We start from the raw sequence: 14,372 nt of genomic DNA, 5'->3' as shown, positions 1-14,372 counted from the left end.
GGTGTGACAAAACTCAAAGCACAATGAGCCCATTTACGTTTTGCCAAGTGGGCAAGAAAATCACATGAACTTTGGAACATGAAAATGAAGGGTTTGGAGCATTGCACGTTGCTGCGGAGGATCCGCTGCCAGCCCTTTGTACGTGTGAAGGAGTTTTATGCGACCCAGCAATGTCCTTGCTGGCAAGGCAGACCATTCGAACGTTCCACATGGGAATGCTAGGCCTGCTTCATGTTGTGAGTGTGGGTTTCAGGAAGCACCTTGTTCTCTCCTCCTAATAACCTGTTCCTCCTCGGAGACGGAGTCATGACTTGGCAGCATCACTTCCAGGAAGACAAGGGGATGAGTTTGACCCAAGGACTCCCACCCCAAACGTGCATTAACATGTTGTATCGCCAGAGGTTTAGGTGCTTTCATTCATTCCATAACGATTCCATTTACCGTAGCAGCATCCTCCTTTGGAGAAACTTGAGCTACTAAATGTAATTAATTCCTAGTGACTCTCACTGAGGGGATATTTTAGAACCCCATTTCTTTTCAAGGTAAGAACTTGTTTTATAATTAAATGAAGGCTTTAAGTGTTAAAGTTTCCTGTAAGGTGCACGCCACACAGCACACAGTGTGGTTGCACACTGGTGGTCCAGAGATGTGCATTGAATAGTGATCGGGTTTGGTTCTTGGCTCTTCTGCTCACCATCCGTGTGGTCATGGAAAAACTCAGTAACCTTTTTAGCCTTGGTTTTGACCACTGTAAAATGGAGACCAAGTTCTCCTCTTCACAGGATTATCATTTAAATGAGAGTATGTATATAAAAATTCCTCTGTAAAGCACCCCAAAAGTGTATTATTACACTGTGTCTTCAGAAATTTAGATGCTTTCATTCATTCTACAAACATCAGTTGAGAGTTTACTACTTGCCAGGTACTCTGTGGCACTAGGGAGTAGCAGTAAAACAAAACAAAACAAACCCCAGCCTCATGGAATTTAAGTTCTACTAGATATGGAATCCTTGTCATGATGTGCTACAGCAGTTCCTATGACTGAGGTGAAAGGATTTTTGTGTGTACTTGGAAGCCACTGAAGTTTGCAGACAGGTCAAAGTACAGGACCTATATATCTCCTAATGACTAGATTCATGCAATAAAAAGCTGATTATAAGCTTTTGGGCCTACGATTCTCAGAGACTATCCTAAGGATCTGAGATACACCCTTTGCAGTAGTGTTGGAAAAGTTTTCATCTTTAAATGCCTTCCACTATCTAAGTGACCATTATTTTTAAAAGCCACCTGCAGCAGACATATCATAGTGACAGCCACTGCACCCCCCGGCTTGCACCTGCTGCTCTGGTGGGCATTTCCTGTGCTTGCTGCCAGCACCCACTCTCTGCACTCTGCCATGCAAATGCTTTTCTCAGGGAGCTTTCTCAGACCGGAAGTGTGGGGTGTTAACAATCCCAAGAGCAATCCTCATCACTGGGGACCAGAGTTGGGGACCAATGCCTCAGTTTCTGATCCTTCGGAGGGGTGACCCTCAGAGGGTCCCAGCGGGACTGAGCCCGAGTGGCCGGCAGGGGCCCCTTCCACTGGCTTTCCCTCCCTCTCCCTTCTCCACGCCTTCACTCACTCTGTTCCCCTGCTTCTGCTTCCTGGCCTCCGCTCCTAACTAAACTACAGCCAAGGCCTTCAGGCACTGCTTTAGGGAAGCCCAAATTAAAATATTAATCCCATATGTCTACCAACATGATTCACAGAGGCCTGAAACTCATTAAAATGTCTAAGAATAGAACATGGCTGACCACTGAAAAGAAGTAGGGATCTTGGCAGAATGATTTCCAGTTCTACCCCAAATTTTCGAATGTGCTGGAAAACAATCTCACTTCCTACCTCTAGGACGTCAAAGTTGCATCTTGCATGATACTCCACGTCAAAGTCATGGATGGTGAGCTGAATGCTGCTCCCGGGGGCAGTCTTAATGTACCAGATACACTCCTTGTTGGGTGCATACCTGCTAGGATACCCGGGGCTGCTGAAGACTCCCGTGGCTCCGGACAGCTCCCCACCGCAACCTGTTAAAACAGCAGGGCTCAGTCAGTTCTGAGTGGGCAGCAGCGAGTTGAAAAAAATTCCACCCATCAAAAGGTAATTCAAAATATACAATGTGTAATTTACGAGAAAATCATTATTATAATAAAGTGATGTTTATGTGGTTATAAAATGGTGAGGAAAAAAATCATGGCTACCAACATTACTTTTATTCCTTTTTAAAAAAAATATTGATTATATCATTTGGTGCTGTAATATAATGCTCAGTCCTTATTCTCACCACATCAAATCTTAGGTACTTTTTTTCAAAACGTTATTCTAGTTTTAGATTTCTTCATTACATTTAGGTAAGAATTACATAACGTAGTAGGAAGTACAATGGACTGTGTGAGCAGCATTAGTTAATGAACTCCCTATCTCTGGGTCTTCAGTGTTCTTGTAGCTAATACATTATTTCTAAGTCCCTTTCAGATGTAAGACTAGAATTCTAAGTGCTAAAAATCCTTGGCTTTGTACATAAGACCGAGGGAAATAAAAAAGTAAATGATATATGTCTTGACCCAAGGAATTATATAAAAAAATGCAACAGATACATAAAAACCCAACTAAGGAAAAGGACAGCAGGATATGTTTATGAATATTTGTATATCATGCTTTAGGATGCAATTCAAGAAGACCACGGCAACAAATAATCAAATGCTGCAAAATCGAACACAGAAAAAAATGCCACCATTCATTGAGCACTCATACGCACTTACAGGTATTTCCTCTTTTAATACTCACCGGGACCACATGAGGTAGGTACTATTATTATCTACATTTCTTAAATGAGTAGATCAATGCAAACAGAGGCCAAGTGGATCGCCCAAGGTTACCTGGCTTGCAGGTGGTGCAGCCAGGACACCAACGGAGGCAACCTGCTTGTGCCCAGCACTTGATTACTAAACTCTACAGGCCCTCAGATCATTTGTAAGAATTCAGGCAGAGATTTCAGTCTGGAGAGGGAGAAAAAACTTTACAGAAGAAGTAAAATTTGAGAAACGTTTCCTAAAGACAACATTAGAAAAGACAAGATAGATTATCTTGTTTTCCGATAGCAATTTTTGGTGATTAAAAAAACACCTTTTGCTCTGTTAACATTCCTGGACCTTCTTTTCTACTTTTTTGGAATATTGTTTAATAGTTGGTAAATTATTCCAAGGACCTCCTCTCATTCTGCATTGAGGCTCTTTGTGTTTAAAAATAACAGGGCCTCCTCACTCCGTTATGAATCAATTTGTATTTTCATATGAATGAAATTAAACTATCATGACTTCAAAAGTAAGATACTAAGTCTGAGATCTTATCTACTCTCCACCCTAATCAAATTCCTACTGTACAGTGAGTTAGGAAAAATGCTTTTAAAAGTCAAAAGTTAAAAAAAAAAATTCTCCCTACAGAATCCCCACTTAACTGGAAAGTGCTGAGAAAATTCTAAGAATCTTGATTAAGTAAAGAAATCTGACGCTAGATCCATGCACTGCCTTCCGGAGTTGTCAGTTTCCTCCTTCCGCTTGAAAACCTCTATGTTTTCAGACTTTAAATTTGTTGCACAGTGTAATATCTTTCCTATGTCATATAGACTTCCCGCTTTTATTTCTCAAGCCTATGAAGAAGCTGTTTAAAATTACACATGCAGGTGATGGTGAATGTTAAAAAAATGTAAGTGCCATAAACGATTAGAAAATATTTGTCCGACTATAACAACACATGGCAAATATTCCTGAAACCAAATCAGCACGGATTGCACTTATCTCCAGTACTGCTGCCCAACTCCAGAGAGACATTGTTTACAGAACATTCCATAAAATGATGCTTCCTGTGAATTGTGTTAAGATGTAGTACCTTTTACTAAAATACATGATAGGTAAGCAAAGCCATTCTGTTACCCCAATTTTGTTTCGACTGCATTTTCAGCTCATAGGGTTCTTAATATCAGTTGTATCAAATAAATAATCTGGTCAAAAAATCTCTTGAGGAAAATAACTTCGTGGCCACATGATATAAAAGAGAACAAGGAAATGAAAGCTTGGATATTTCATCTCTGCATTTTTATTTAGCGTCAGTTCATCAGCCAATCTGATTCAATTTTCTTAATCATAGTTGATTCATCCAAAACTGTACATAACATTTTTCCATTGTCTTTTCCAATTGTTTTAGGTTTCCTTGTGAATTCCTTTGCAAATAACAGGATACTAATATCCTTTAGCTAGTTACTATAAACTGGAATGGTAATATCAGATTCTTGTCATTCAGTAATTAAGGCTTTAAAAAAATTACAGTATAGCTATGCAGACCCAAAATGTCCTTTTTTCCTAAGACTTAAAGCAAACAATAAATAAGGTTCATTTAATAAACAGAGCAAATTTTTATTTTTATGTATGTCATGTTTTATGTATATGTCTTTTAAAGATAAATTTTAGTATTACTATAAGTGATACTCTGTCAGTGGAAAAATAGCATGTGGTTGTAAGATTAGGCTTGAAAACTCTCAGAAATTTTCTTTTTTCCTTCATGCCTTTACTACCTCTGAGGTTTAACATATCAAAAGGTAACGAATTTGATTTAAAAGTTCACAGCAAATGGAAAATAGAATATATTAATTTAGTGGTATTAAATGATCAAGTTTTGACTATTAAAGTAATAGAAAATAAAGTTACTTCTGATAATTATGGTAGAAATTTAACACCACCTTTATATTTCTAAAATTTGAAAGAGATAAAATAACTTTCTAATTCATTGATTTAGTTATTCATTCATTCACTCAGTAAGTATTTACTGAGTATCTGCCCATAGCATATGCCCATATGTATAAGAGAAGCCAGGTATATTTAACGCCTCTTGAAAAAAAAAATTTATAGACATAAAAAGTACTACTACCCACATGCCCTCCTGCAAGTCATTAAATTCTTTTTGCTTTTCCTTTAGTTTACAAAGAGACATTTCATTAAGTTTTGATTTGGAAAAAAAATCAGTAAATTCTATTTTATCCTTTACATGTTAATTAGTGGTAAGTTACAAATACAAATAAATAAATCGTCATGTCATCATCAGTCAAATTTGTGACTTTGGGTGTGTGACCAAAGGGTCACGGGAAGGGATAGGAAAAAGAGATAGAGGACAGACAAGGCTGGAGGTAACAGAAGTTACATCAACCAAAAGGTATCAGGAAATAACAGAGGAGGTGATGTTTAGACTACCAATATCCTCTCCATCATCATGTTACCTGTCTGGTTCAATTATCAATAAAATTAAAAAAAATAAAGAAAATTTTATAACCAGAGGTCCATAATCTAAAAGAGATGACAATGATTTAGAAAAGCATTTCAGGGATCTACATGAAGAAGATGATTAAACAATGAAAAAACCAACCAAGAAGAGAACGATGGCATGATGAGTAAAGAGTTTTGAGAGCTACATATTCAGAAGAAACAGAGATAGAGGCTCTTTGAACCTAATTGCTAAGAGAAGGTTTTCGTGGAGGAGACATGATTTCAGAACTGCTTAATTGGCATGGTGCATGGCCAACCATTTGGAAACATTATAGCATACCAGATAAAGCATGGATGTGGCTTCAGACAAATGGGTTCCAGTACTGGCTGTGATACTTCTCAGGTAAATAATTTAACCTCCCTAATCAATCAGTTTCTTCAGCTATAACAGCATTAACACTTACCTCATAGTAAATGTTAAAGAAAGATTGTTTTCATTTAATCAAAAATTAAATGAAACAATGAAACAATTAAAGTAAGGTTTTTAACTAAATGTCTTGCATATCATAATTGCTCCATACATGCTGCGATTATACCTTAACAAGAATTTATGCAGACATGAGATGAGATTACAGAAAGACTTGAAGCTAGAGGAGGAATTACTGGCTAAAAAGCCATCATGAATAGCTAGAGAAGAGGTAAGAAACTGGTTGTTCATTAAGCTACGAGAAAGTTTTTAAAAGACAGTCCATGCTTCTATGTAGTTCACAGTATTCGAAGTGCTTTTAATATGCACATTATCTTATTTGAAATTCATAACAATGACGTGAGATAGGCAAGAATGATAACATCAGGCCCATTTTAGAGATGAACAAAGTGAGGCTCAAGAAAGCCGTGGGAATTGCCCATGTCATATAGTGAATGGCAGATCTGAGGGAAAAACCTAGATATTCTGACACCAACCTCCTCCTCCCCCAACCCCACCTCCGGTTCTGTGCTCTCCCCACTATGAGCACTTTGTCCCAAAGGCACTGGAACAGCACTGTTGACATTGCCCTCATTACTGTCTGTCTCTCCACTGAAAAAAAGAAATCACCATAGCAACCTGGAAAAAGTAAACAAAGCAAAAATCTTTTCATTGTCTTTGAGACAAATTTGACAGAATCTAATGTATTAATATCATTAGACATCAGCTGAACTGGAATAAAATAATGCCCTGAAGAGAATAATTAATCTTCAGTTTCTCAGTTTTCAATAATTAATCTTTATAAAACTTTTAGTACTTGCGACTGATAATCTATTTGACTTGATTTTCCTCCAAACTCCCAGTCATCAGCTGAAAGGAAGTGCTTACCTTATCAGCAGGAAGCATGTTGATCTGCGGAACTCATAACAAGGAAGAGTTAAAAGCTGTTGCTAAACCTGCTTACTTGTATAGACAATTTAAAATTTTTTCATAAAAGAACATTGATAATCCTGTTTTTGTCTTTGTTCAAAATAAGCTATGAGTTATAAAATTCCAGTACAAAAAAAATTTAATAATAATCTCCAATGCATGTTCTTTCTATCTTGCAGTTGTGTGTATGTGTTTTTAATAAAAGAGCTTTCGTAAAAGCAAACCAGCAATGAAACAGCCAAACGGAATCAGATGCACAGTTTAGAAAGAGCCTTCTGCATTGCCCTGTGATTGCTCAAGTGAATCATCTCTTTACACTTGGCATTTTCCTGAAACTATAATCCATCAGCGAAAGCCTCAGGAGGGGAGGCAGTTTGGAACTGACATGGCTAAAACCCACAGAGGCTGGCAGGAAAGGAAGAACCAACAGAACTTGCCCAACGAGGACACCCTCACACCCCTTCCTCTGATTTCCTAGGGAAATCCCTGAGAAGTCAGTGGTTGGTATTAAAAAGAAGCCAAAAAGCCAAGGTATAGTAGAAGAGAATAAATTTTAAACATAACAAATGATGATGTTCATATACTTCATTAAAAATGATCAATTTATATTTTAATAGTTTTTTCTAAAATGCTATTCTGTAATACCTTGGTATATGCCTCATTAGTTAGGCTAATTTGACTCCGTTGTGTAAAAAGGCAGCCTATGGCAGGGGTGAGGTCGCAGGAGAGAAGTTTCCAGCAAGGACTCGATTGATGGGGCTGGTGCAATGTGAACTGGTAACTAGGAGCTCAGAATTTGGGGCAGGCCCCATCCAAGGCAAGGTGAACTATTTCCTGGAGTATACAGGCCTCACTTCTGATACATCTACAGAACATACAATAATGTCATTACAGGGATTTTGAACAGAAACTTTCAGGTCAGGGAGGGTGGGGAAGCAGAGCAGATTGTGAGCTCCTCGAAATGGCCAAAGCCGTCCAAAGGTGACTGGCATGTAATACGAATGACGGAAAGTCAGCAAGTTCTGGTTTGGTGTTGCCAGTCAACTCCCAACGGTCTACAACTGTGTGGCCAAAGGACAGGTCTTTGTCCCACTAGGATCACTAGTCCTCTCTGAAGACAAGGCCAAGGGTAGAGCCCTCAGAATTCATAAGGACTTGGCTTTAAGGATTTGCAGATTAATTTTCGGGGGGATTTTGTGAGTTAGCATGTATTCTGTGAGGACAGAGACACAAACTGCAGTGATCATGAGATGAAATCAGAGAAGAAAATCGAGTAATAGAAAGGCTAAGGTATGTGAAATCTCCTTGAGGAAAAAGGAAGAAGAAAGAAAGACAGCAACAAGAAAGAAGAGGACAGAGCACAGTAACTCCAGAAGAAGAGAAAGTTGTCCAACGCCATCAAACTCCTTGTATTGGATTGAATCGTGTCCCCCCAAATTTATGTCCACCAGGAACCTGTGAATGGGGCCTTATTGGGAAATATGGTCTTTGCAGATGTAACCAAGTTAAAATGAGTTCAAACTGTCTCAGGGCGGGACCTGAATCCAAAATAGTGGTGTCCTTATAAGAAGAGGGAAATTTGGACCCAGACACAAGGAAGGAAGAAGGCTGTGTGAAGACACAGGCGCAGATTGGGGTTATGCTTCTGCAAGTCAAGGAAAACCAAGGACTGCCAGCAACCAACAGAAGCTGTGAGAGGCAGGAAAGAACTCTTCCCTAGAGGCTTAGAAGGGATGACCCTGCCAACATCTTGACTTTGGACTTCCAGCCTCCAGAATAAAGAGAATACATTTCTGTTGTCTTAAGCCACCCAGTCTGTGATACTTAGTTCTTGTAGCACTAGCAAGCTAAACATCCCCATTCTTTTCCTGATAAATGAGATGACCAAATTCTGAGGCAGGCACAAAATGGTAGCCACTATGTATGTAACGTTTAAGGAGTGTGGATGGATTTTATTCTATCTTGTAATGATCACTTCCTTCTCATCATCTTGAGGTTTAGATGATGGTTGGTCATGGATAAGGTTTTCAAGAACACAGAAAAAGTCTACTGTTGAAAAAGCTAGCAACAAACATAGGCCCCGGCATCACATTAGGAAGAAATAAGTAAACCCAAGAACTAAAAAGTTAAACCATAATGATTTTTAGCTTCAGGGAGTCACTAAGGGTTTAGAACATTTCATCTTCCATAGGGACTTCATCCCTGCCCAGACTTTGTGATAATCCATTTTATTTGATTGATTGCTATATAACAATGGATATGGAGTGTGTTATCAGGTTTCAATGGAAGAGACAAAAAAAAAAAAAGTGAAAGAATAAACCATAACACGAAGTTAGTGATTTGAAAAATAGATACAAGGAGCTTAAAATCAATGCTGTCCACAGCTATAAAATGACCTTTAAATTACATAGAAGATGTCATATAAATATTCACAACTAAGATTACCATAGCTATCTGACTATCCGAGATGCCCTACATCCAAAGTTTGAAGTGCTTCACCTTAGTACACCTTTAAAGAGAAATAAATCTAATGTTGCCATATTTGAGGAGTTTTCACATAGTATAAATTTAATTTCCTGTATATGAAAGGATAAAATCTTCCATTTTAACCCAGAGAAGTATAGCCAATCTTGCCATCTTTTCATTTTGATTAACTGTTTCCTTCTAACCTATTCATCCCAACCAAATTAAAAAATGGTTTCCCTGTAGAAATTCCTTGCTTACAGTTTTTCAGGAGAAATTACTCAATCAACCAATCTCTCTCTCTCTACTTAGACATTTTTGAAATTATTGAAGACTTCTAAACAAAATGTGGTATAAAAATATCTGCCAAAGGAAAATATGAGACCAAGGCAACTGCACTAATTTTTCCCAAAATAAGTAGCCATGCCTCAGTCTACTAAAAGCTACTTTGTGAAATCCCCCTAAACATGCAAAGACAGAAGAAACATGTTCTCATTATGCGATTTCCAAGTTTAACACTTACACTTCTATTTAGAAGTATTTATTCTAAACCTGTGTTCTTTCAATTTCATTATTTTGGTCCACAGGGCTCTTGCAGGGAAAAGCTCAGCAAATTTCCAGGTCTCTGCATGGCTCGCCTCACCCTAATTCCTTCCCTCACCTTCCCCAGCCTCTAACCTTTCCTCCACAGGGAGCGTACTCCACCCTGGCAAGTGGACAAATGTGTGCTCTGACCCTCCACTCTGTCCAAACCTGAACCTCAAGATTGTTTTCTGTGATTTTTAACATCCAGGGCTGCAGGATGCCAGCCTAGGTCCTTAGCTTAGGGGAAGCAAAACAAATGAATTAACCAAATCCTCACATGGCCTGCTCCCTCTCCGTGGTCGACCTCCAGTCAGTCGACTCAATCTGTTTTGGAAGCAGCTACCCTTCACTCTTCACTTTAATGTAACTTCTCCCTCTTGCGAGAGAGTTTGCGTAAGTAAACCTTGATAACAGGCTAGATGATCTCTGCGGTTTCTCCCAGATCAGTTGGTTCCATCAACCACAAGTAGCAACTCCAAAAGAAGAGGACTTTATAAATGAGTAATAAAAGAGACGTTGTGTTAAAGCATCGACAAATAACATCAGCTATTTTGAACTTGTCTTTGGCCAAGCGAGGTGTTCCTCCCCAACTCCCACATATTATTGCTACTTGAACCTGAACAAAGAATGAATTGTGTGATTTAGTAGGGGGCCTTTGGAACCAGAACATTATTTACTTGGGAAAGACTTGTACAAATCTCTTTAAAAATATTTATTGCTATTTAGTTATGAAACTGCCTACCATAAGTTCTGACCTTTGAGTTGCAAAAACATTTAATCTTTCTTGCATTGAAAAGTTGTGGGGGAAAATTATTTGCTTTTTGGCACAGGGGAGGTACCTAAAGCACAGGCTTTGGAGTTTGGCCCCACACACTTGGTTTTGTGTTCTGATTTACTGGACTTGTGAGTTTGGGCAAATTACTTAACTTCTCTAAGACTCTTTCCTCAGTTTTCTCATCCATAATATGGGGATGATGATGTTTATTTAGAAGAATTATTGGGAGGAGACATGAGATAGTGTTTTTAAAGCACCTGGCACAGGGTAAGAGTCAATTTCTCAACTGACAACATCACAACAACAAAAATAAATGAGATGTCAGTTAAATCAAGGCACTAAGCATTTCATCATATTTTCATTCACTCTTTATATCATAATATAGTTTATTTCTTATCATAATTAATGTCTTAAGATAAATTTAAAATTACATTTAGGTGGTAAAATCTATATTATTTAGCCTGTGAGTAGTCTAACTAGAAGAAGAAAAAAAAAATCAGGGACAAAGTATATTAAGGTCATTACTTGTATACAGAATATCAAATTCTACTGACTCTTATAAAATGTAGTTACTATCCTACACTAGACACTCCTTCTGTGTCTGTGAGACAATACTGCTGATGGCTGAGTACAGAGTGGCATTCACATAAAACAAGTCCTGGGACAGGTAGTGTTTGAGACAAATATGGCAACATTTAAGTAAATGCTCAGAAAGAGAAACCTCTGGGGACAAAAATTAATGTTCTACATTGAACATCGTGTTTGTTCTGAGTTGGTTTAGTCATTTTTGGCTGCTACAATATTTGAAACTGAAAGAAGAAAAAAGTCCATGGTTTCTTTTTTCATGTATGAAAAAGTGTGGAATCCCCTGGAAAGTATGTGCAATTTCTGTCAGGGATGTTGTTGCCAGGGAACTAGAATACAAACAGAAGATTCGAGAAAGCCCTCCCTTTGGCCCAAATCTCAAGGACTATTACAAATTGTGCAATATATGATTTGGGAAGGTCATGGTTGTTGGAGGGTTATTTTTTTCTTTTTATAACTGTTTCAAAGAGTGGCAGCGGAAATAGAATTCAAACTTTTTCAAACAGTAGTGACATGGGAATTGAGAAACAAGACGCCTAAAAGGTCCCTGCTAGTTACAGGACTCAGAGCCAACACTAAATGAAGGTCAACTGTGTGGACATGTATTTACTGTTGTTGTCAAGGAGGTGGAAAATGTCAGGATTTAGCTTTTCCTCTCATTCTGAAAGGTCTGCACAACCATAGGTTGGGACCTTGCTAGAAAAGCTCCAAAGCCAAGGCAATGAGAGCTGCAATATTTTCTTAGTAAATTATTGTTCCACTTTTAGAAAGAGTTATTTATAAACAGACTTTTTTTTTAAAATTAGCATTGTCCACTAAGAATGTCTTTGCAAAAAAGAAATAAGTGAGAATTTGTCTTAAATAAAAATCAGATTCAGTGTCACAATGCAGAAATGCACTGTGGTTCCACACTAAGAGGGAATGCATTTCCAGTTTCCATGCTTAAAAATATTTTAAATGTATCACAAAGACAAAAGTCCAAAATATCAAATAGGCTGAAATACCATAATAAGCCAGGGGTGGATACAGCATGTATACATTTGAAAGAAAATCTAGCCAGCATTTGAGGAAACAATTTTTAACTTAAACAGAACTAGTGGTTTTTAAAAGCTGCTTTTTTACTTAAATTTCTACCCTAACCAAAGAGGATTTCTTTATCTTATATCGCACTATAATAATAAAACAACCATGGGATTCCATGTTTTTAGTGTCTTTACCAAGAGGTCATTTCCAGACTTACAGAACAGGGAATGTATTCTTCTTCATCATAAAGGGGGTTAGTCTGAAGGCAGATGGGTGGGTGTTTTACCATTTCTCGCTCTGTGACAATTTATCTATCACGGCATAGCAGGAGGCGACACTGTGAAAGCAATTCGGTCACCAAGAGAGAGAAAGGTCTCTGCCTGAGATTAGGACCAGACGGTGTGATTCACAGCCCAGCCTGGTGAGCCTGGCCTGGAATCTCTGCTGACTACAATTCGTAAATCACTTTCATGGCAGACATCATACCTCCAGATCATTGTGAATTTTTTCACCATTCGGAAGCAAGGCTCAGGACAGACAATAAGAGAATGATCACTCGATAATAAAATACAGTGTCCTAAAATCATTTTCAAACATGAAAACCTGATGTAACGATGATTTTGCATTTCAGAGTTATGACTTCTGAAGAAATTATTAGGAAGAGGGAAGGTGGCAACTAGTCTAATATTTTGTGTGCCAGTATTTGTCACAGGAGTGGCCACATAGTCCCCATGTATCTTTCTTGAGGATCCATTAGAGCACTACTCTCCCGAGATCTTGACTCTGAGGACCTCAGTCCCTAGCTCCCTATAGCCTTGGCCCAGAATGGTCCCTTGGGGTCACCTCTATCACCGTGATCTATGACTTCTCCAACTGTAGTCTCCTCCCCTGACATTTCCCACTCCCAGCTCTAAAAACAACGGTGGCTGTCTATTCCTTACTACACCTAAGTTCAGTATCCTCTGGCTGTCTTTCAGAGTTCCATAGAATCTAGCCCCAGGAGGTCTAGATAGCCCTATATCCCACTGTCTTCATTACACCATGCTTATTGCTCCCTCTTTCTCTGCTCATGCTGACAAGACACCATCTACAATTCTTGTCCTGATCATTCTTTGAGAGTTCTAAAATCTCGGAGTCCACGAAGACTGCCCCAACGACTTACAGCCTCCTTACTCACCTTGCAATAGGAACCTCACAGTTTAGCACTTCTGTTAATTCTCTACAACTCTGTTTCCTAACTGGATCATGCACACCTTGAAGACAAAGACTAATGTGGTATGTCTTTTCCATGTCTTAAAACATCTTGCACAGTTTTGGATATATTAATACATTTCATCATATTCACAACTCCAAATTCACTAAAGTGTGATTCGTTCCAAAATCTCTCCGCCCCAAGTCCTCACCTAATTTTCATCCCCACACAGGCAATTGCCTAAAAGACACATCCCTTGAACCCAAAATTCAGCATGTTCAAATCCTGTCCCAACATGGTCTTCTTCCAAGATAATAGTACCAACACGCACCAACTCATCTAAGCTAGCAGTGTGGGGCCAGCCGTGACCCTCCTTTTGTCTCTCAGACTCACACACATCTACTCCACCATCTAAATATCCCATTAGTACATTGCCTCGCCCTCCACTCATTTCCTTCTTCCCTGCTCTATTATAATAGCCCCTAACTAGTCACCCAGTCTCTTGGCCCTTTCCCCTTCCTGGGCATCCCGTTATCTTCTTGCCAGAGTCATTATTCCAAAATGCACATCTGTCCACATCGCTAAATTCCCACTTAAAAATCCATCAGTGGGCTTTCCCCATGGCAGAATGAAATCCAAGTTCTTGCAAATCTTGCAAGTTCTCTTATCAGTTGGTCTCTGACAACCTGTCCTGGCTCAATTTCTACCCTTTTGCTCAGTGTTTCTCAATCTTTTGTTCATTATCAGTCCCCCGAAGAGACCTTTCAGTTTTTTTTTTCCAAATTCTGCCCCATGAAAATTTAATATCACAGGTATACTGTATTTCTGTTATGCATTATGTGCTTTCTACATTAAAAAGATTTTTTTTATCCCCCCAACCAAGAACCAATTTTCACCTCCCCAGAGGTGATGTTGCCCCAACAGAGAATGCCTGCTTTAGCTGAAATATTTGCCCTTTGCAAAACTTTCATACTCTCACACCTCCCTGCTTCTCCTCAGAAATGCCTTCCTCTCCCAGATATTTGTCTGATCAATTCTTGCCCATTCTTTAAAACTCAA

General features: G+C 38.7%; 1 protein-coding gene across 1 annotated transcript in view; it reads right to left on the bottom strand.

The window, feature by feature from the left end:
• The window catches only part of CUBN (cubilin (intrinsic factor-cobalamin receptor)), a 259,342-nt gene that overhangs the window by 132,490 nt on the left and 112,480 nt on the right, over positions 1-14,372 (bottom strand). The window contains exon 29 of the mRNA XM_012660902.1: positions 1,885-2,066. Within this exon, the coding sequence (XP_012516356.1) occupies positions 1,885-2,066 (182 nt within the window). The remainder of the gene's footprint in view (positions 1-1,884; positions 2,067-14,372) is intronic.

Source organism: Propithecus coquereli, unplaced genomic scaffold (genome assembly GCF_000956105.1).
Source record: "Propithecus coquereli isolate 6110/MARCELLA unplaced genomic scaffold, Pcoq_1.0 Scaffold69, whole genome shotgun sequence".
In the NCBI taxonomy this organism is placed as follows: Eukaryota; Metazoa; Chordata; class Mammalia; order Primates; family Indriidae; genus Propithecus; species Propithecus coquereli.
This window is presented reverse-complemented; position numbering and strand designations above follow the sequence as displayed.